Source organism: Callorhinus ursinus, unplaced genomic scaffold, assembly GCF_003265705.2.
Source record: "Callorhinus ursinus isolate GAN/ISIS: 27379988/994484 unplaced genomic scaffold, GSC_fseal_2.0 scaffold25, whole genome shotgun sequence".
In the NCBI taxonomy this organism is placed as follows: domain Eukaryota; kingdom Metazoa; phylum Chordata; class Mammalia; order Carnivora; family Otariidae; genus Callorhinus; species Callorhinus ursinus.
This window is the reverse complement of record NW_027397087.1, coordinates 30,444,933-30,469,331: the sequence shown is the minus strand read 5'-3', so window position 1 is coordinate 30,469,331 and position 24,399 is coordinate 30,444,933. Positions and strand designations below refer to the sequence as shown.

The 24,399-nt window shown below is 35.6% G+C and overlaps 1 protein-coding gene across 4 annotated transcripts in view; it reads left to right on the top strand.

Annotated features, from left to right (window-relative positions):
- Positions 1-24,399, top strand: part of DPP8 (dipeptidyl peptidase 8) — a 61,102-nt gene that overhangs the window by 5,484 nt on the left and 31,219 nt on the right. For all 4 annotated transcript variants that reach the window (XM_025883826.2, XM_025883827.2, XM_073877207.1 and 1 more), the window contains 4 exons: positions 537-649; positions 14,669-14,842; positions 16,320-16,488; positions 22,337-22,447. In XM_025883826.2, coding sequence (XP_025739611.1) covers positions 537-649; positions 14,669-14,842; positions 16,320-16,488; positions 22,337-22,447 — 567 coding nt within the window. The remainder of the gene's footprint in view (positions 1-536; positions 650-14,668; positions 14,843-16,319; positions 16,489-22,336; positions 22,448-24,399) is intronic.

Here is a 24,399-nt window from a genome sequence, read left to right as displayed (position 1 = left end):
CATTTGTATTTCTTTTTCTGTGACTGATTTATAATCATTGTCTATTTTTTATTGGATTGTGGGTGTTTTTCTTCTTAAAACTTTTTTTTTTTTGGTATAGTGAGGGAATTAACCCATTGTGATATTTTCCTCTGAGGTTTAACTTGTCTTTAGCCTTTAATGCCTTTGGTCATGTAGAAATTTGTGATTTTTTTTTATAGTGATTATTTGATATTTTGATATCTGTCTCTGTAAAAATGGATAAATCTTTTTTTTTTAAGATTTTATTTATTTATTTGACAGAGAGCACAAGTAGGCAGAGAGGCAGGCAGAGAGAGAGGGAGAAGCAGGCTTCCTGCAGAGCAGGGAGACGATGCAGGGCTCGATCCCAGGACCCTGGGATCATGACCTGAGCCGAAGGCAGACGCTTAACAACTGAGCCACCCAGGCGCCCCAATAAATCTTTTTTTTTTTTTAAAGCATTATGTATTTAGACTGTGATTGCAGTAGATTGCTATTTTTGAAAATAATTTTTAAATGATTGTTTTCTCTTACAGCTATGTCTGGTGAGAACAGAGAAAATACATTGTTTTATTCTGAAATTCCCAAAACCATCAACAGAGCAGCAGTCTTAATGCTCTCTTGGAAGCCTCTTTTGGATCTTTTTCAGGTAGGATTAAACAATGCTGTTCCTGTGATTGGTGTACATTTTCAGATACTGCCTTTACTGAGAGGCAGAAATTCAAGTGGGGTTTTATATTTGAGGTAGAGGTGACTCAAAAAGAATTAAAATATTTTTATATTTTTGAATGTATGACTGTTAAATTCCATTTAATTCTCAACATCTGAAACTAAGGGATATAATTCTGATTTTTAAAACTAGCTTCTCCCTGTTTAATCACCTTTCCCTTCTATAAACTTGTTAGTTACATAGTTCTCACATTTGGGGGGAAGAGTTGTTCATATAAAAGAAGTAATTATATTTCCAGAAAGCTTTTTATTTAAATCTTTAAATCGAATTTATAGTTCTAATACTTAGTAACAGTGCCAAGTTAAGGGTTAGGAAAGGTATTAAGTTCAGTTTTTGTTTCTAAATGTAGATTTCAGTTTATGTAGAATCAAAGCTTAAGGGTTGTTTTTGTTTTGTTTTGTTTTTTTCCTCAATATCTTATCTTTACACAAAAAGCAAATAGTTAAAAACACCCCAAGAACAAGATGATAATTTGGGTGTAATTGTTTGCCTATTTGGTTCTCATTTATTATTTTACATTGAGTGTTTCTTTATTAAATAGCATTTTGGGTTAAATGAACTAAAATGTGATATTATTCTTAGGAATTAAAAAAAATAATTTCCATGATAACTAATCATTTGACTGTAACTATTTATCAGGGCTGTTGTTTTTTGCATAGGCTTATGACTTTTCTTTAAAACGGAAAGAACCAAAATAATGGTAGTTTCCTCATAGAACAGTTTGCAAATTAATAAATCAAAGTTGTTTGTTGTTGTTTTTGAAGATTTTATTTATTTATTTGACAGAGACACAGCAAGAGAGGGAACACAAGCAGGGGGAGTGGGAGAGGGAGAAGCAGACTTCCTGAGGAGCAGGGAGCCCGATGCGGGGCTTGATCCCAGGACCCTGGGATCATGACCTGAGCCGAAGGCACATGCCTAATGACTGAGCCACCTAGGCACCCCTCAAAGTTGTTTTTTATTTTAAACTTTTATTATGGAAAATTTCAAACTAGTAGAATCATATGTGATTATCAGCAGTTATCAACTCTTTGCATTTCATTGTAGCCCTACCAGTCCCCCCATGCAATCCCTACCCCCACCCCTTAGATTATTTTGAAGCAGAGCCAGATATGTTGTTTCATTCCTAGATAAATCAGTGTGTGTCTAAAGGGTACAAATTCTTTTTAGATATTATCACAGTATCATTATCATAACTTAAACAATTGTTGATCTTCATATGAAATATTCAACTAGTGTTCACATTTCCCTGATTTTTAACTATAATTTTTTATACTTGATTTTTATAAATCAAGATCTAAATAATGTTCATATTTTACAATTGATTAATAGGTCTGTTTTAATTTATTGGTTTGCCCTCCATCCTTTTTTTTTTCCCATTGCACTTTGTTGAAGAAAGAAGTTCTGTTTTTGCTGATTGTTTATCCGTGGTGTTATTTGATGTATTTTTTGGTCCCCTGTATTTTCTGTAAATATGACTAGGTAGTTAGATCTAGAAACTTGATCAGACCCAGGTTTGCTTTTTTTTGAAAGCAGGGTCTCGTACAGATACTTGTACACCCATGTTCATAGCAGCATTATTCATAATAGCCAAAAGGTGGAAACAACCCAAGTGTCCATGGACAGATGGATGGATAAACAAAATGTGGTATATACATACAATGGAGTATTATTCAGCTTAAAAAAGAAGGAAATTCTGACATATGCTACAACATCAATGAACCGTGAAGACGTTATGATAAGTGAAATAAGCCAGTCACAAAAGGACAGATACTATATGATTCCACTTACATGAGGTACCTAAAGTAGTCTAATTCATAGAGACAGAAAGTAGAAGGTCGTTTGCCAGGGCCTGGGGGAAGGGAACAATGGCGAGTTGTTGTTTACTGGGTAGAGAATTTCAGTTTTACAAAATGAAAAAGCTCCAGAGATGGGTTACACAACAGTATGAGTATATTTTACACTACTGAACTGTACATTTAAAAATAGCTAAGATGGTAAATTTTATGTTATATATATTCTACGACAGTTTAAAAGAAAAGATTTCATAGTTAAGGTGTGCTTCCCATCAAGAGGCATATAGAGCCTTATTTCTCTTATGATGATGGCACCCTTTGATCATTGCCAAGATCCATTAATTCATTAGGAGTTATAAAACGGTGATATTTTATCATTCCTTCTTTATTAGCTGAAATACTTCTATAGAAAGAAATTACTATTTAACAGCAATTCAGTTATCCTGATGTGTAGTTCATAATAAAAAGGCAGGATAAAGTTTTATTCTTTCCCTTTATCGTTTTTCAAATAATTTGTTTCCTGCAATCCTCCATAGGTGATGAATTAGGGTTTTTTGGAGGGGTGTTTGTGTTTTCGTGGTTTTTGGGTTTTTTTAGTATCTTCATAAACTTATAGAGTAAACTTGTTTGATTTTTTTGATACATTGATAGTTATTCTTATTGTACACATTGTCTTATTATTGGCTGGTGGCAGCCCCTTCAACTTGACATGTCAGATCCTTTTGACATGATCCTTGCAAATATGATTTAAGATGTTCTACGTTCATCTTACACATTGCCTGTCCCATGCTTGGAGTCAGTCATTTCTCCCATGAACTCTGGTTCCTTTAGAGGAAATTGGTATTAAGAGACCATGATCTGGGTACTAGGGATGTTCATTATTAGTGGGTTGGTAACTGTTTCTGGGATTGTTTGGTTTTTTTTTATTGAACACACAAGGGAATATATACATTGTGTGTGTGTTTGAAATGTAGGTGTCAATATGAATCCAAATCAGTTCAGATAAACTGTAAATTCAGACTGATACATCTAATTCACATTTTATACTACAGGATTTTTCTTTAACCTCATTTATCTTACATATGAATCTCCTTTCTCAGATGCCAAAGATCCCAGTTTAAACAACAACATAATTACTCATTACTCAACATAATTACCCCATACTACACACATAACAGTTTCAAAATAAAGGAATCAACACTGTGATTACTTACATCACTAACTTGGAATTGTTCTCTGTGTGGTTATGCCACCAGTTCTATGCAGTGAGGTGCATTTGCTTCATTTTGTTTTCAAGTGTTGGAATTCTTTATTTTTAATTTAATTTTGTTTTATAAAATAGTTACAGGATTCCAAATTCAAATCCACAAAACAAGGTATATTCAGAAAAGCTCCCTGTCTCCTCTACCCTATTTCCTTCCCTTTCCTTCTAGATAGCCATTTTGTTTTTAAATAGCTTATCCTTCTTTTTTTAAAAATGTGAGTATATAGACATTCGTATCCCCACTTAGATAAATAGTAACATAAAATATACATTTTTTCTACCTTGCAATTTTCATATAACAGTGTATTCTTCAGACCACTTCATAGGAATCTATACATAATTTTTATTTCTTTTTAAATCTGTATTGTGTTGTGCAAACTAATCATATTCAACCAATTCTGTATTGATGGACATTTCAGTTATTTTCCGTTGTTGTCTTACAAATAGTACCACAGTGAAATGGCTTGAGCATACAACTCTTTTGCCAGTATTTCTTTAAGCTAGATTCTTAGAAATGAAATCTCTGGACCAAAAGGTATATGCTTTTGTAATTTTGCTAGAGAGTACCAAATTTCCCTCCATAGGAACTGTGCCATCTTGAATTCCCACTAGCAAGATATGTGTACCTGTTTTCCCTTAGGCTTTCTGACATAATGTATGGTCAGACACTTCGATTTTTGCCAATTTGATAGATGGAAATGGTATCCCAATATAGTTTAATTTGCATTTCTGTTATAGACAAAATTGATCTTTTTATATAGTTAAAGGCTACTTGCATTTCTTTCTCTGTATATTATTTATTCATATTTCTAACCCATTTTTCTACAGGATGATGGGCCTCTTTCTTCATTCTTAGGAGCCTTTTATATACTGGAGATATTAACCTTTTGTCTGTGATTTGGTTGGCAAATATTTTTCCCAGGTTGTCATTTGTATTTTTACTCACTTTATGGTGGGGTGGGGCTGTGTGTGTGTGTGTGTGTGTGTGTTAGCCATGTGAAAGATTTTTATATCATCAGATATATCGGTCTTTATTGCTTCTAGAATTTGTGTCTTCTTATCATAGTTAGGACAGTTTTCTCTACCCCCAGATTGTAAAAGAATTCACTAATGTTTTCATCTGGTACTTACATGGTTTCATTTTTTAAAGCTTTATTGAGGTATAATTGACATAATAAACTGCAAATATTAAAGTATACAACATGGTAGATTTGGGCATATGTATGTACCTGTGAAACCATTACCTCAGTCATTACCCCCAAAAGTTTTCTTGTACCCTTTTGTAGTCTCCCCCTCCCACCCATCCCCAGGCAACCATGGTACCAGTCTTGTACAGTCTTTCGTAAGTCTTGTCTTTTAAGTATTTCAGATTTTTTATTCTATTGTAAATGGTATTTTCTGATTTCAATTTCTGGTTGTTCATTGCCAGTATTTAGAAATACAATTGCTTTTGTATATTGATCTTATCCTGCAACCTTACTTAAACTCTTCTATTAGTTCCATTAGATTTTTGTAACCTCCATTGGATTTTTCTATATAAATGGTCATATTGTCTATAAACACGGGCAATATTACTTCTTCCTTTCCAGTATGGTTGCCTTTTGTTTCTTTTTCTTGGGTTATTGTACTGGCTAACTCCTCCAGTACAAAGTTGAATAGAAATGGTGAAAGCAGATGTTCTTGTGTTCTTGATGTTAGGGGAGGAGACATTCAGTCCTTAATCAGTAAGTCTATTAGCCATAGGTTTTTCATAAATGCCCTTTGGTAGGCTGGAGAAGTACTCTTCTATTTTTGGCTTGCTTAGAATTTTAATCAGGAACAGATACTGAGTTTTGTTAATTTTTTTTTTAAAGAGTTTATGTATTTTCAGAGAGAGAGCACAAGCAGGGGGACCAGCAGGCAGAGGGAGAAGCGGGCGTCCCACTGAGCAGGGAGCCTGATGTGGGATCTGATCCCAAGACCCTGGGATCATGACCTGAGCTGAAGGCACATGGTTAGCTGACTGAGCCACCCAGGCATCCCTTGTTAAATGTTTTATTCTGTGTTTGTTGAAAAGATCATAAGGTTTTCTTTTTTAATTTGTTAATATGGCAAAGCATCACTTGATTATTAAATGTTAAATCAACCTTGCAATCCTGGGATAAAACCCACTTGGTTATGATTTATTATCCTTTTTAAGTATTGTTGGATTCAATTTGCTGTAATTTTGTTTAAATTTTTTTATATGTTCATGAGGGACATTGGTCTATAAAGTTCTTTTCTTACATATTATGTATGATTTTGGTAATAGTGTTATGCTGGCCACAGAATAAGTTGGAAGTCATTTCCTCCTTTTAATTTGCTGGAAGAATTTGGTAGCATTCACCATTGAAGCCATCTGGACCTGTAGTTTTCTTTGTGGAAAAGTTTTTAACTGCAAATTCAGTTTCTTTATTAGATGTAGTGCTATTTAGGTTATCTGTTTCTTTTTGAGTGAGCTTTGGTTGTTTGTCTCTTTTAAGGAATGTTTCTATTTCATCTATGGTATTGAATTTATTGACATAAGTTTTATAATATTCCCTAATCTTTGTAGTGTCTGCAGAATCTGTGTGATGTTCCTCTGTCACTCCTGATATCTTCTTGTAATTTATGTCCTCTCTCCTTTTTCTCTAATGAGTCTGACTTAGGGTTACTATCTACTTGGTTTCATTAATTTTTCTGTCATTTTCTATTTCATTGTTTTACCCTCTGATCTTTTTTACTGCCTTTCTTCTGCTTACTTTGGATTTCGATTTTCTTTTTCTGGTTTCATAAAATGGTGGCTGAGGTTACTAGTTTAAGACCTTTCTTTTTTTCTTACATAGGCATTTAGTGTTATAAATTTACCTTTAGGTACCATATTAACTGCAGCCCATACATTTTAATATGTCATGTTTCCATTTTCATTTACTTCAAAATATTTTCTATTTTCCCTTTACCCCATGAGTTATTTAGATGTGTACTGTTTAGTTTCGAAGTATTTGGGTATTCTCCAGAGATTTAATTTCTAACCAAATTCCATGGTATTCAGAGACCATAATTTGTGTGACTTGAATCTTTTCCAATTTTTGAGTCTTGTCTTATGGCTCAGAATATGATCCATCTTGGTAAATGTTCTGTGTTTACTTGGAAAGAATATGTGTTCTGTTGTTATTGGGTCTATAAATGACCATTAGATGAAGTTAGCTTATTGTATCGTTCAAATTTTCTCTGTCCTTACTGATGTTCTGTTTGTTCTATCAGTTATTTAAGAGAGAATGTTGAAATTTCCATTTCATAATTATAGATTTGGCTATTTCTCCTTGCAGCTCTATTAGTTTTTGCTTTGTATATGTTGAAGCTATGTTATAAAGTACATAAATAGGATGACTATGTCTTCCTGATAAATTGACTCCTTTATTGTTACTAGGTGACCCTCCCTGTTTCTAGCAATATTTTTTATTCTGAAATTTACTTTAATATTTAATAACCACTCTAGCTTTCTTTTGATTAGTGTTAGCATGGAATGTACTTTTCCATTCTTTAATTTTTTTTTACCAGCTTTATTGAGATATAATTCACATACCATACAATTCACTCATTCCAGTATAGAATTCAGTGGTTTTTAGTATATTCACAGAGTTGTACAGCTATCATCACAATCTAATTTTGGAACAGTTTGTCATCCCAAAGGGAAACCCATTAGTAGTCACTCCCCATCCACCTAGCTGCTTACCCTCAGACCTGGGCAACTACTAATCTGCTTTGATAGGTTTGCCTATCCTAGACATTTCATATAAATGGAATCATGCACTATTTGGGCCTTCATGACTGGTTTCTTTCACTCAGCACAGTATTTACTGGACTCATCCACATTGTAGCAAATAACAATACTTCATTTATTTTTATGGCTGAATAATATTTCATTTTATGGCTATCCTACATTTTATTTATCAGTTTATGGATATCCAGGTCATTTGGGCTTTTGAAATTTTGTGTAGACTTATATTTTCAGTTCTCTTGGGTATATATCTAGGAGTGGAATTGCTGGGTCATGTGGTAACTGTTTCAGTTTTTAAGGAAATACTAAATCGCTTTTCCACAGCAGCTGCACCATTTTACAATCCTACCACCAGTGTATAAGGCTCCTAATTTTCTACATCCTCATTGACACTTACTATTCTCTGTCATTTTGATTATAGCCATCCTAGTGTTGTAAAGACGTATCTGTCATTTGATTTGCGTTTCCCTAATGATCAGTGATGTTGAGCATTTTTTCATGTCTTTATTGGCTGTTTGTGTATCTTTTTTGAAGAAATCTCTTTGTGCTTGGGTCCTGTGCCCATTTTAAATTGGGTCTTTCTAATGTTAAGTTGTAAGAGTTCTTTATATATTCTGGATACCAGGTGCTTATCCGATAGGTGATTTGCAGATATTTTCTCCCCATTCTGTGAGCTGTCTTTTTGCTTTTTTCTTTAACTGCAGTAATCATTAATTAGTATGAAATCAGTCATAATTACCTTTGACAAGTGTTTAATACTATAATCATTAATTTAGATCTATATAGTTAAATACAGTTGTTTTGGTCTCTCCTTTATGGAGGATAAGACATTTTTTTGTGACATCCTTTTTCTTCTATTCATCATTTACCTTAATCTGAAGTTCTTTTATCTTCATTAAAAAAAATTGTGCTGAAATACATTAATATGAAATTTACCATCTTAACCATTTTTAAGTGTACATTAACGTACATCATTGGCATTAAGTACATTTACATTGTTGTGCAACCGTCACTATCATCCATCCACAGAATTTCATCTTGCAAAACTGTAACTCAGTACAAATTAAATAATAACTGCCCATTACCCCTCCATCTAGGCCCTGGCAACCACCATTCTATTTTCTGTTTCTATAACTATTCTAGGTACCTCATATAAGTAGAATCATACCGTATTTGTCTTTTTGTACCTGGCTTATTTTACTTAGCATAATGTACTTAAGGTTTGTCCATGTTGTAGCATGTGTCAGAATATCCTTTTTAAAGATGAATAATATTCTGTTGTTTGTATATACCACATTTGTTTATCCATTTATCCATTAATAGTCACTTGGGTTGCTTCTACTTTTTGGCTACTGTAAACAATGCTGCTATGAACATGGGTATACAAATATATTTTCATGTTCCTACTTTCAGTTCTTTTAGGTATATATCCAGAAGTGGAATTGCTGGATCATATAACTCTGTTTTTTATGTTTCTGAGAGATTGCCATACTATTTTCCATAGCCACTACACCATTTTACATTCCCACTAGCAGTGCACAAGAGTCCCAATTTCTCCACATCTTTACCAATACTTATTATTTTCTGGCTTTTTAGAGTTGCCATCTTAATGAGTATGAGGTGGTATCTCATTCTGGTTTTGATTTGCATTTCCCTAATTATTAGTGATATTGAGCATCTTTTCATGTGCTTATTGGCTATTTGTGTGTCTTTGGAGAAATATCTATTCAAATTCTTAGCCCATTTTTTATTCAGGTCGTTTGGGGGTTTTTTGTGGCTTATTTGCTTATTTTCTTAATAGTGTTGTATTGTTTGAATAGTTACCACCGAAAGGATATGTCCAAATCCTAAAGGTGTTTGTGAATGTGACCTTGTTTAGAAATAGGGTCTTTCCAGATGTAATTAAAGATCTCAAGATGAGATAATCCTGGGTATAGGATAGGTCCTAAATACAGTAACTGCTTTTTTTTTTTTTTTTAAGATTTTATTTATCTGTTAGCATGAGCTGGGGGAGGGGCAGAGGGAGAGGGTGAAGTAGACTTCCCGCTGAGCAGGGAGCCTGACATGGGGTTCGATTCAGAACCCTGAGATCATGGCCTGAGCTGAAGTCAGATGCTTAACCAATTGTACCACCCAGGCAACCCAACTGGTGTTCTTATAAGACAAAGGAGAGGGAAATTTGAGGGAGACACAGAGAGTAAAGATCATGTCAAGATTACAGTTATGTTGCCACAAACCAAGGAACCCCGGAGCCACCAGAAGCTGGAAGAGGCAAGGAAGTATTCTCCCCTAGAGCCTTTGGAGGAAACCTGACCCGCTGAACTCTTTTTTTTTTAAGATTTTATTTATTTGACAGAGACACACAGCGAGAGAGGAAACACGAGCAGGGGGGAGTGGGAGAGGGAGAAGCAGGCTTCCCACGGAGCAGGGAGCCCAATGCGAGGCTTGATCCCAGGACCCTGGGATCATGACTTGAGCTGAAGGCAGACACCTAACAACTGAGCCACCCAGGCGCCCCTCTGCTGAGCTCTTAATTTTGGCTTCTGTCCTTCAGAATTGTGAGGGAATAAATTTCTGTTGTATTCAGTCACCGAATTTGTGGTAATTTTTTATAGGAGTCCTAGGAAACTAATTTACGTTCTTTGATGCACACAGTTAAATTTTGATAAAGTATAGTCATTCTGTTTTCTCTTTGATTGCTTGTGCTTTTGACATCATATCTAAGAAACTGTTGCTTAATCTAGGGTCACACAGATTTTTGTCTGTTTTCTTATATGTGAGTTTTATAGTTGTAGCTCTTACATTTAGGTCTTTGATTTATTTTGAGTTAATTTTTGTATATGGTGTGAGATAGGGGTCCACATTAATTCTTTTACATGTGGAATTCTTTTACATTAAGTGGGTCCTAGCACCACTTATGGAAAGCTGTTTTTTCCCCATGGAATGGTCTTAACACCCTTGTTGAAATTGAGTTGACCATAAATGTATGGACTTATTTCTGGGCCCTTAGTTCAATTCCATCCATAAGTCCATCCATATGCCAGTACCATGCTGTCTTGATTAATGTAGCTTTGTACTATTGAAATTTGAAAATGTGAGTCCTCCAGTGCTGCTCTTTTTCAAGATTGTTTTGAAATTCCATATCAGTACTATTGTGATCAGTTCATCCATATTTGGGGGAAAAAAAGGCAGATATGATAGCCATTCTTTGAATCTCTAGATCAATTTGGCGTACATTGCTATCTTTATAATCTGAAGTTTTCCAATCCATGGACATGGGATATCTTTCCATGTATTTAGATCTTTAATATTTTTCAGCAGTGTTCTATATACAAGTCTTGCACTTCTTTAAAGTTATTCCTAAGTATTTTATTCCTTTTGAGGATATTTTAGATGGAGTTACTTTCTTAATTTCATTTTTAGACTGTTTATTCCTAGTATATAGAAATGCAACTTATATTTGTTTATTGATCTTGTATCCTACAACTTTGCTGAACTCATTTATTAGCTCTAATACTCTTTTGTAGGTTGTTTTAAGGGTTTTCCATATATAATATCATGTCATCTGTAAATAGAGATAGTTTTCCTTCTTCCTTTCCAACCCTAGCTAGAACCTATATAAAAGTGGTGGTAAAAGCTGACATCATTTCTTTTTCCTGATCTTGAGGAGAAAACTTTCAGGTTTTCCCTTTAAGACTGATACTAGCTATGGGTTTTTCATGGATGCCCTTTATCAGATTGAGAAATTACCCCTCTATTCCTAATTTGTTGAGCACTTATATCATGAAACAGTGCTGGGTTTTGTCAAATGATTTTTCTGTGTCTATTGAGAAGATCACTTTTTCCCCATTATTATATTAATATCGTGCATTGTATTGATTGGTTTTTATATGTTGAACCAAGCTTACATTCCTGGGATAAATCCCACTTGGTTGTATGCGATTCTTTTAATATCCTGCTATATTGAGCTTGCCAGTATTTTATTGAGGATTTTTGCATCTGTAGTCCTAGGGGATGTTAGTCTATAGTTTTATTTATTTTTTTTGTGAGGTCTTTGTCTAATTTTGGCATCTGGGAAATACTTCATCAAATGAGTTAGAAAGTGTTTACTCCTGTTCTCTTTGGAAGAGTTTGAGAAGGATGGGTATTCATTTTTTTAAACATTTGGTAGAATTCATCAGTAAAGCCATCTAGTCTTGGGCTTTTCTTTTATGGGTAGTTTTTTGATTACTAACTCGGTCTCTTTACTAATCATTAGAGGTCTGTTTCTATTTTCTGTTACTTCTTGAGTCAGTTTTGGTAGTTTGTGTGTTTCTAGGAATTTAACCATTTCACTTACATTAATGAGTTTGTTGGCATACAGTTGTTCATACTATTCCCTTATAATCTTTTTTATCTCTGTGAAATTATTCCTAATGACCCTCTTTCATTCTTGACTTTAGTAAATTGAGTCTTCTGTTGTTAGTTTTTTTTTTAATCATTCTAGCTAAATTTGATCTTTTCAAAGAACAACTTTTGGTTTAGTTGAGCTTTATTGTTTTTCTATTCTTTTGTTTTATTTCCAACTGATTTTGTATTATTTTCTCACTTCTGCTGGCTTTGGACTTAGTTTGCTCTTTCTCCCCAGTGTCTTAAGGTGGCAGGTTAGGTTTTTTATTTCAGATCTCTTTTTTAATGCAGATATTTATGGTTATAAGTTTCCCTCTGAGCACTGCTTTTGCTGTGTGCCTTAAGTTTTGGTATGGTGTTTTCACTTGTCTCAAAGTATTTTCTGATTTCCTTTGTGATTTCTTCTTTGATCCATTGGCTACCTCTTCTTATGCCAACATCTGGAAACTGTCAGGGCAGTTAACTGGGACAACTGTAAGGCTCACCTCATTTGGTTCCCATTTCTCAGAGATCACTGTCCTTTGTTGTCTAATGTCCAGTGTCTTGAAAACATTATTTCATGTATTTTGTTCATTTTCTTAGTTGTTTCAGCTGGGAGGATAAGCCGAGTCCCTGGTACTCCATCTTGGCTAAAAGAGGAAGTTTGGTTTCATTTTTAACATTTAAATCTCTAATGTATTTGGCATATGTGAGAAATGGATCCATTGTTATCTTTTTTTGCATGTGGCTATGCAGTATTTCTGATTTAAAATTTAAATCAGTAACCACTAATTTTAAAAGTCCCATCTTTTTCCTACTGTTTTTTTCTTATAAAAACTTATAAAACTTTTTATAAATAGAAAGTCGAATATAGTCGAATAAAATTCTATTTTAGATTTTCTATTCTGTACCATTGTTGTTCATTATGTTTATTCATGTTTTAATTTTTAAATATCTGGTAAAGTGAGCCTTGTTCCCCATAATTGATCTTTTTCAGGGTTCTTTTATCATCTTGCTTGTTATTCTTTCAAATAACAAATCTTATAATTACCAAGGTATAAATACAGAGTTCTCTTATAAAAGTTAATTTCTTAGCTCTGAAATTTCTTGTGTTCTGATTATTAAGTATTAGGACATATTAAGTACAGACCAAATCCAGTAACATTCAGGGAGAATAAGAGGGGAGAAATTAAAATATAATCATATTCTCAAAATTGCTTTTGGCTTTAATGGAAAGAGTCTTAAGAGATACTTAAAGAGATCAGAATTAATAGAATTATATGTTCATTGAATTTACAGGTTTTTTTCTATTGGAGTCTAACACACATATAAATGTATATACGTGTAATTAAGTATTAATAAAAAAGTGATACAATGAATACAAAAAACTAGGTGGTTTTTAGCAAGATTTCCAGGTTGTCTAGTTTTTATCCTCACCTAACATTATTTTAGGTTTGCAAGTACAGACATGTATTTGCCATCCTTGAACAATGTTTACTTTCAGTGTGCTAGCTTAGTTTGGGAGTGATACATTCCTGCCAGTGAACTCATCTAGATTCCTTTGTAAGGTATCCTTGATAGTAGAAACCATGTCTGCTTCCCTTATTTATCATACTCAAATAAAGTATTAAGGAGCTCATAGGGAAAATGTGGATGTAAATTTTTTTGTTAGCACTTACTAAATTTGTTTTCTTTATATTCCTTTTTAAATTTTATACCTGTATCAAATAATATTTCTAGCTTAGGAAAGCTAGATAAAATATCATCATCATCATTAGTCATTAATTACAAATAGTCTTTGAGAGAGATTTTAACAGATGCTGCAAGTAGGAAAACAAAATGACACAAATTCTGCTCTTAAGTTTTTTTTTAATCTATTTCTAGTCAGACATACTGAAAAAAGTGAAAAACAATACCATAGTCAAATGAATAAAAGAGATAATAACTCATATAAATTTCAAAGGAGAGATAACTGTACATCATAGTGGATCAGGAAACTTTCCTTGGCAAGGTTGAATCAGAATTGAGGTTTTGGGATAATGGTAAAACTTGGATGTTTGAAGGAAAAATAGCCTTTCAAAGGGAGATAGTGGAACAAACAGACCAGGAGGCAGGAACTCATATGTTGGGTTTTATGTCAATGACATCAGCCTGATCTAGGGTTTTATTAGAAGAGTATTAATAGATGTGGTAGGAAGGTATTAATGACAACTGATACTTGAGAACTTACTTTATGCCAATCATTATGCTAAACGCTTGACATGTTTTTATCTAAGTTAATCTTCACAGAGCTGAAGTAGATGATATATTACTATTTTGAAAGTGAGAACAATTACTTTTGAAGAAATTAAGCTACTTCCCAAAGTCAGTCTTCTAGTGAGTGTCAAAGCCTAGGTTCAAACCACTTGGTTTCAGTCTGTGCTCTTAACTACATGCAACACTGCTCAATTACATTTAAGTTGTGGAAGGTCTAGAATGCCAAGCCAAGGTGATGAGACAATTCTTGTTCTCTACTATATGCAGTAATCATCTAGAGACCCTCTACCAGGAAATCTTTCAGCAGACTTCTTGAAATTAGTTTGCTTAGAGTTACTGGCACATTTTGGAGTCATTGAACATGTAGACTCAGTAATATGGGAGATGCTAGGATTTCACTGGAAATTTTTTGCTAAAAGCAAATAGCAAGCTTTCAGAAAACTGGAGTAGGTGTCTTCTCTTTCCTTTTGCATTAGGCAACACTGGACTATGGAATGTATTCTCGAGAAGAAGAACTATTAAGAGAAAGAAAACGCATTGGAACTGTTGGAATTGCTTCCTATGATTATCACCAAGGAAGTGGAACATTTCTATTTCAAGCTGGTAGTGGAATTTATCATGTTAAAGATGGAGGGCCACAAGGATTTACTGTAAGTTGGTGTTACTATTTGTTAAATCTGTTTTTGGGTCCTAAAGGTTATTTGCATCCAAATCAGAAAGGTAATTAAGCCAAAAATTATATCTGCCCACGAAGTGAGAAATTTAATAAAGAAAACAAGATATATGAGTATTAATTTCTAATATTAAGAATTAATCATTTTTGCACTGACATTAATATGTAATTTTTTTAAATGCTAAAAACCCTTGCTGTGTAGGAAGATTTAGTAAAGGGCATCAATGCCCATTTTCTGAGTAAATGTTGAGGGGGATTTTGGGAGATAATGTTATCACAAGGCAGTCTATCTAATTTTGGTTCCCTTAAAAACTTAATTCATCTTTTTTTTTTAAAGATTTTATTTATTTATTTGATACAATGAGAGAGAGAGATCACAAGTAGGCAGAGCAGCAGGCAGAGGGAGAGGGAGAAGCAGGCTCCCCGCTGAGCAGAGAGCCAGATGTGGGGCTCGATCTGAGGACCCTGGGATCATCATCTGAGCTGAACACTTAACTGACTGAGCCACCCAGGCACCCAAAAAACTTAATCCATCTTAATAAATGGTTTTAAATGTTTGGTTTTATTCCAGGCAATTCTTTTTTTTTTTTTTAAGATTTATTTATTTATTTATTTGAAAGAGAGAGAGAGAGAGCAAGAACGAGTGGGGGAGGGGCAGAGGGAGAGGGAGAGGGAGAATCTCAAGCAGACTCCCCACTCAGCATGGAGCCTGAGGCAGGGCTTGATCTCATGACCCTGAGGTCATGACCTAAGCCGAAATCAAGATCAGATGCTCAATGACTGAGCCACCCAGACTCCAGGCAATTCTTCACATAGTATTAGAACTATTCTTTTTTTAGAATTGTATGATCCTGGCTTTTGTTAAATCTTTATGAGCAAACTGTTTCAGATTGGTAAAATTAATTTGAAATATTTAATAAATATTCAATAAATAACAGAAGTATTTAACAAGCAATAATTACTCTATTAAAACAGGTTTGGATAACAAAATTTATGAAGCGCTGTTATATTGTCTTTATTTACTTTCCTATTGGGGCACCCGGGTAGCTCAGTGGGTTGTATCTGACTCTTGATTTTTGGCTCAGGTCATGAACTCATGGGTCGTGGGATGTGGGGGCTCTGTGCTCAATAGGGAGTCTGCTTTTCTCCTTCTCCTTCCTCTGCCCCTCCGTGTACATTCGAATGCTCTCTCACTCTCTCTTTCTCAAATAAATAAACAAATCTTTTAAAAAATCTTTATTTACTTTCCTATTACCCTTAGCTTTCTCATTCATAGTAAAAAGAGAAAAGAGTCCGTCCTTGTAAGTTAAGGCATGCAAAAGTGTGTTTTTCTGAGGAGCAATTATCATAGTTGACATTTTACTTGGAATTATTGTTCATTTTATAGGAAGGGTGTTGGCAAATGAATATGTATCAGCCTGATACTTGCCTTAAAAATGTTTTTTCTTTTCTAGCAACAGCCCTTACGGCCGAATTTAGTAGAGACTAGTTGTCCCAACATTCGCATGGATCCCAAATTATGCCCAGCTGATCCAGACTGGATTGCTTTTATACATAGCAGTGATATTTGGATATCCAACATCGTAACCAGAGAAGAAAGGAGGCTCACCTATGTGCACAATGGTAACATATAGTTCTTCAGATCTACTTTTCTGAAAAGTATTTTTAGAATTTTGCTTTTGCTCACTTTTTGAAATTGAGGCAAAGTAGGCAACCTTTATATTTTAAATTCAAATCTTTAAAAAAGTACAGAGGATAAATAGTATGTACCACCTGCATAATGCTACCTTATTTTAATGTTCATTTTCAGATAGCACTGTAGCACTTCTGACATGATTGTTTCTTTAGCTTATTAAGACTGCCAGGATTTCCCCAAAACTGTTCTCATTAAAATAAAATTTCATGATGAATCACAGACCTGTACCTCTGAAACAAATAATATATTATATGTTTTAAAAAAAAAAAGATTGTAGGAAGGGAAAAATGAAGGGGGTGAAATCGGAGGGGGAGACGAACCATGAGAGACTGTGGACTCTGAGAAACAAACTGAGAGTTCTAGAGGAGAGGGGGGTGGGGGAATGGGTTAGCCTGGTGATGGGTATTAAGGAGGGCACATACTGAATGGAGCATTGGGTGTTATACGCAAACAATGAATCATGGAACACTACATCAAAAACTAATGATGTATGATGACTAACATAATAAAATAAAAATTAAATAAAATAAAATTTCAATTAAAAAATCAATTTTGGTCCCAAAATTGGGGACCAGTTGGGGCCTGGGTGGCTCAGTTGGTTGAGCGTTGGCCTTCGGCTCAGGTCATGATCCTGGGGTCCTGGGATCGAGTCCCACATCGGGCTCCTTGCTCAGTGGGAAGTCTGATTCTCCCTCTGCCTGCAGCTCCCCCCTGCTTGTGCTCGCTCTCTTGCAAATAAAAAAGTCTTAAAAAAAATTAATCTTGCTTTTGGGAAACAAGCAAAAACCTAATACACAAAAATTTATCTCCCCTTTTTGGAGAGCCTAATTATTTTGTCATAATAGGAAAAACAAAATTTTATAGAATTGTGTATTGTGGAAATATTTAATTTTCATTAAAGCGATTATAGTAATACTAAGCACTGCTCAAAGCACAGAAAAGATGAAGATGTTTTCCTCTAAAGCTTTCATACAAATGAAAGATGGGAAATAGTGTATTGCTTTTTCTTTGAAACCATGAAACAAAGTTTAAGATTAGTAAGTTCTACAGTGAAGGATGGTCACTTTCAAAATTCATTTATTCAACTCTTGCTTAATCTAATGTTCACAAAGCTGAATTATTGGGCATCTTTCTTAATAAATTATTTTAGAATACAATAGTGTATTGACAACAAACATTTTTTTTCATTATTAGGATAATCAGCGTTACAGAAGAAGCCCTTTCCTGAATAATTTACGTTGGTAGAAAGAACACTGAATTAGTAGTCAAGAAATCTGTTCTAGCTATTCAGTTGTCAACAAAGATAGGTTAAGTTCCTGTGCACCAAGTAACATGGCAGGAACTAAGGATACAGAATTGAATAAGACATAACCCGGGCCCTCAAGGAAACTATATGAATAATAAAACAATGATAAGCAAAGAGTGTTTTGAGGGCATCAATGTGGGGTAGTGGTCAAGAAAGACTTCCCAGAAGAGAGGACACCTAACTGGCACCTAAACTGATCTTAGATATGACTGCACATTAACCAGTACATTCCAAGTGAGGGGACCATGTGAGAAAGGTCTTAATGCAGAAGGTGGTGTGTGAGGAGTTAAAAGCAGTCTGATGGTTCTAAAGCGTAAGGTATGAGTCAAGAAGACGGGAAAGGTAACCAAGACAAGGGTTAACTGTATCTCATGTAAATCAACAGAGTCTCTAGCATGATGTGGGGGTCCACTGAAAGTTTTTAACAATTGGGTGGTGTGGTCAGAGTCATATTATAGATAAATTGTTCTGGATACTTTGTGAGAGTTGTATTTGAAAAGCCCAGGACTAGAGGCAAGGAAACCAAAACTTGACTGTTGAAGTTACCCAGGTTTAAGTGGTCTAAAACTCTATAGAGCATCAGATAGACAAAAGGGGATGGAGTAGGGAACTTTTTAAGTAAAAAGTACATGTTTTGGGGGCATCTGTGTGGTTCAGTCTGTTAAGCATCCAACTCTTGATTTCTGCTCAGGTCATGATCCTCAGGGTCTTGAGCTTAGTGGAGAGCATGCTTCTTCCTTCTCCTTCTCCCTCTGCCCTTCCACCCACCACCTCCCACTTGCTCCCGCTCTCCCTCTTTCTCTCTCAAATTAATAAATAAATAAATCTTTAAAAAAGGAAAGAAAAAGAAAGAAAAGTACGTGTTTTGGGTCTCCATTTGGAGTAAGGGAATCAGAACGGCTACCAATGACAGTAGGATTAGGTTGATGATTAGTAAATCTGGGTTGGAAATCCTAGCCATTTCTTCATGCTTTCAACAAACATTGAACACTCACTATGTACTAGTTATCCTACTTGAGGCTGGGAGTGCAAAGCTCTGACAGTAACTGATAGGACGTTTTTTAGTCTAGTTTTTCTTCTGTAGAATTGTTTTTCCACACAGGATTATTGTGAAGATTGACAGAATTTAGTGGCACCTGAGTGGCTCAGTTGGTTAAGCATCCAACTCTTGATTTCAGCTCAGATCATGCATGATCTCAGTGTTGTGAGATCTGTGCTAGGCGTGGAGCCTGCTTAAGACTTTCTCTCTCCCCCTCCCTTTGCCCCTATATCTCTCTCTCTCCCCCTCTCTTAAAAAAAAAAAAAATTGACAGAATTTATTTTTTTTTAAGATTTTATTTATTTATTTGAGAGAGAGAGAATGAGAGAGAGCATGAGAGGGAAGAGGGTCAGAGGGAGAAGCAGACTCCCTGCTGAGCAGGGAGTCCGATGCGGGACTCGATCCCGGGACTCCAGGATCATGACCTGAGCTGAAGGCAGTCGCTTAACCAACTGAGCCACCCAGGCGCCCGAATTGACAGAATTTAAAGTAGAAAGCACTGGCATCCTGCAGGATGCTGTAGTATTGTTCTTATTATTTTCCTTTCTGTGCATATGGGTATGTGGTATGTTTATTATTTTCCAGATTAATGTACTTGTTAAAAATGCAGTCTAGAACCATTCTAGTTTGAATTCTAGATCTACCATTTTTTAGTTCTGTGACCTTGAGTAAGTTATTTAACTGATCTCTTCATTTCCATATCTAAAAAGGTGTGTTATTATAGTGTTCTTATGAGATTATAATGAGTTCATATTTGTGAAGTGTTTAGGATGGTGTCTGAAACATAGTAAGAGCGATGTGTTTAAGTAGAAAGGTAGGTACAGAGTAAGCATCTTCACTCTTAACTCTGCTTACAATAAGTTTCCAGGTAAAAGTCTGCTTTTAGATGGGGTTAGTCAGTGAGCATGTGCATGTGTTTATTTTCTGCCTAGTATGAAAAGGAATGTAAAAGTAATACAGTACCAGCCTCTATTCTCAAATAATATATTGACATACCAGAAGAACAAAGTGATACCTTTTATTCATTTAATAAATAACTCTTAATAATTGAGGTCTATGGTAAGTGAAAGGGAGATAGAAATGAGTGGTACCTCTTCTCACATCCAAAAGAGAACAAATATGAAACAGTATGGTGGGTATAATTTTGGCTTAGTTGAAAGATCCAAGAAAACCAAACACTAGTTTTGCCTATATCATTAATTCCAAAATTCAGAAAAACTCTTGAACTCTGAGCTTAGGGGTGCCTGGGTGGCTCAGATGGTTAGGCATCTGCCTTTGGCTCAGGCCATGATCCCAGGGTCCTGGAATCGAGCCCTGCATTGGGCTCCCTGCTCAGCGGGGATCCTCCTTCTTCCTCTCCTTCTGCTGCTCCCCATGCTTGTGCTCTCTTGCTCTCTTTGTCAAATAAATAAATAAAATCTTTAAAAAAAAAAAAGAAAAGAAAACTGAGCTTAGTTTTCACTGGCTCGGAGCTAAAACTCATTTGGTGGCACAACCTGCCCTGAACTGACCTGAGGCTATTTATAATCTTAATCCTACTTAGTGTGTCTATTCATAAGTTTGCTCCAAGAATATTAGTGTACTCAGTTACAGGGTATTTAATTACCCTGCCAGAGATGTTATGTAATTATATGGTAGATATATGATAAATATGAAAAATCCCCCAAATTCTGAGTTCCAAACGTTTCTGGACTCAAAATTTTTAGATAGGGGATTATTGGCTCATGTTGCATATTTGTTTCAGACAATATATAGAAAATACAGATAACCAAAAATAATACTTTGAAACTTGTCTATAATATTGAAATCACTGTGATATATTACCATACACCCATTAGACTGGCTAAAGTGAAAAAGATTAAGAACACAAATGTTGGAGAGGAACTTTCATACATTGCTAGTAAGAATATAAAATAATACAAATACTATGGAAAACTGTGTGACAGTTTCTTATAAACACTTATCATACTACCTAGTCATTCCACTTTTAGGTCTTTTATTCAAGAGAAAGCATACACCCACAAAGATCCCGATGCAAGAAAGATTATAGTATCTTTATTCATATTGCCAATAACTGACAATAGTAACAGCCCAGATACCCATTAACAGGTGAATGGATTAAAAAAAAAAAACAACAAAAAACTGGTATACTATGGAATACCACCAAGCAATAAACAGGAATGAATTTTTGATACATGTAACAATATGGGTGAATCTCAAAAAGCAAAGTATATGACTTCACTTATATGATATTCTAGAATATGCAAAACTAACCTGTGGTGACAGAAATCAGATCGGTGTTTGCTTCTGGGGTGAGAATGGGCATTGACTGAGAAGAGGCATGAGAAAACATTCTGGGTGTTGGAAATATTCTATGTCTTGACAGGGTGTGGTTCGTTATACAAGTGTATGTGTTTTTCACAAATAAACAATACACCTAAGATTTTGTAAATTATAAAGCAATTTTTAAAAAATGTTTCTCCGTAGTCTGTCTCACTATTTGGAGAGAACCACATTTTGGTTTATATCCCAACACTTTTTAAAATATATGTTTAACATTTTTTGAATGAAATTATAGTGTACATGCCATTTAGTAATAGGGCTTTTTTTAATCCAAGTATATTACAAACATTTCTTCATGTCATGAAATCTTTTTTTTTTATTTAAGATTTTTATTTGTGTGTGTGTGTGTGTGTGTGTGTGTGCGCGCGCGCGCGCACGCGTGCGCCAGAGAACACAAAGCAGTGGGAACAGCAGAGGCAGAGGGAGAAGCAGGCTCCCTGCTGAGGAGGGAGCCTGACACAGGGCTTGATCCCAAGACCCTGGGATCATGACCTGAGCCGAAGGCAGACACTTAACTGACTGAGCCACCTAGCATCCTGGAGGGTTTATTTTTAAAGCAAGAGTTCTCTTCAAACTATTTGCTGGAAAGTGTAAAACAGATAAAAGTTGAAATGTTCTGGTTGACTGGAGGAAGGGGAGGGGGAATGATAAAGATTACTTGATGTGTAAGACCCATAAAGTTGGACTTTTCTGGGTAGAAGTTACAAGTCACTGTGACCCTTTCCATGTATTCTTTTTTTCCATGATCCTAGCTAAATGGGGAAATAATAACTGACATTTATGGAGCACATGTTTTGGTTCAGGCTTTGTTCTAAGTGCTTTATGTGAATTAATTCATTTAATCCTAACAACCTTATGAGGTACACTGTTACTCCCATTTACAAATGGGACACTGTAGGGGAATGAGGTTGGATGATTTGCCCAAGGTCAGTCAGTACATGATGGAGCTCAGATTTATATCCAGTCCATTTGGCTCCAGAGTTCACCACAGTACTACAGCTGCATTTCAAAAAAAACTAACTGTGCTTAGTACCTATGAAAAGTTAGACAACTTCCTGTGATAATTTTGCTGTTTATGTTTGTCTAGAGCTAGCCAACATGGAAGAAGATCCCAGATCAGCTGGAGTTGCTACCTTTGTTCTTCAAGAAGAATTTGATAGATATTCTGGCTACTGGTGGTGTCCAGAAGCTGAAACAAGTAAGAGGGTTCCAAATAATATAAGTTAATTAAGTATTATGAGATTGAACTGCCAATTAGTTAAGTGCTCAGATGCTAAGTCCTGAATAGTAATTATGAAGTCATGAAGTTTGGATCCTACCAGTAGTTATTTAGAATATATAGGCTGGGGGCGCCTGGGTGGCTCAGTCCTTGAGCGTCTGCCTTCAGCTCAGGTCATGAGCCCAGGGTCCTGGGATCGAGCCCCGCATCGGGCTCCCTGCTCAGCAGGAAGCCTGCTTCTCCCTCTCCCACTCCCGCTGCTTGTGTTCCCTCTCTCACGGTGTCTGTCAAATGAATAAATAAAATCTTAAAAAAATATATATATAGGCTGTATCCCACCGTGATGAATTCTAATAAAAATAATTGCATTGCAGAATGAATTCTAATAAAAATAAGTGCCTCTGGTCCTTCAACTCTTTTTTCCAATCTTTCATCTAGAGGCTGGTCTTAGTGGCAATATTGGTGACAAAATAAAAAAAAATACTATACCCTGATCCATTGCTATAAAAACGTAGGATTGACTAGAGTGTCTGCATAAACTTATGGCCAAATTAGTATATGAAGGGATCAGAAAAAGGGAAAATTCCTCCCTTTTCTGGATGAATTCGCAAGTATTTTATTGCCTGTGAAACAGCTTTCTCTGAAGATCCAGTTAGAAATTTGCTTTACATTCTGGCCTAATACTTCATATTGTATACAAAAACTAAAATTTCGGGGTGCTGGGTGGCTCAGCCGTTAACGCATCTGCCTTCGGCTCAGGTCATGATCTCAGGGTCCTGGGATCGAGCCCTGCATCGGGCTCCCTGCTGCATGGGAAGCCTGCGTCTCCCTCTTCACTCCCCCTGGTTGTGTTCCCTCTCGATGTGTCTCTCTCTGACAAATAAATAAATAAAATCTTTAAAAAACAAAAAACTCAGGGTGCCTGGGTGGCTTAGTCGTTAAGCGTCTGCCTTTGGCTCAGGTCGTGATCCCAGGGTCCTGGGATTGAGCCCCGCATCAGGCTCCCTGATCAGCAGGAAGCGTGTTTCTCCCTCTCCCATTCCCCCTGTTGTGTTCCCTCTCTTGCTTGTGTCTCTCTGTCAAATAAATAAATAAAATCTTTTTAAAAAAAAACAAAAAACAAATTTCATGAAGCAATACTTTCCTTTATGTGTAGTGCACTCTGATACTGTGTATTTTAAATCCTTGTTATTACCCATTAATAGATTTCATGACACAGTAATGGATTGCAGCTACCATTTTTGTTTTTTTAGTAAGCTCTTTGCCCAATGTTGGGCTTGAATTCACAACCCTGAGATCAAGAGTTGCTCACTTTACTGACTGAGTGCCCCAGCAGCTCGTATTTTGAACATTTCTCTAAGGGACCATGAAAAATACTTATTTTTAAGCCATGTCTTAGATTTGGACATTCAGTTTTAAGATGTAAAATGTTTTGCCATAATTGTGTTTGTTAGAACAAGATTTTGACATGAATTAGAGAAACCATTAAAAGAAAACTGGACTCTATTTAAATAGCATTTATTTTCAGGGTGTCTGGGTGGCGCATTTGGTTGGGTGTCCAACTCTTCATTTCGGCTCAGGTTGTGGTCTTGGGGTCATGGAGTGGAGCCCCACATCGGGCTCTGTGCTCAGGACATAGTCTGCTTGGGGCTCTCTCCCCCTCTCCTTCTGCCTGTCCTCCCTGCTCTCTCTCTTTCTCTCAAATAAATAAATAAAATCTTTTTTTAAAAAATAGCATTTATTTTGTTATAGGAAATATTATAAACATAATTGAGTAATTCGTTTTTCAACAAGGAATGTATTTAAGGTATACATGGACTGAAGTCCTTCATAAGTGTGTTTCCCCTGTTTTAAATATGTATAGGTACAGGGGTACCTGGCTGACCCAGTCAGTAGAGCATGTGACTCTTGATCACTGGGTCATGAGTTCA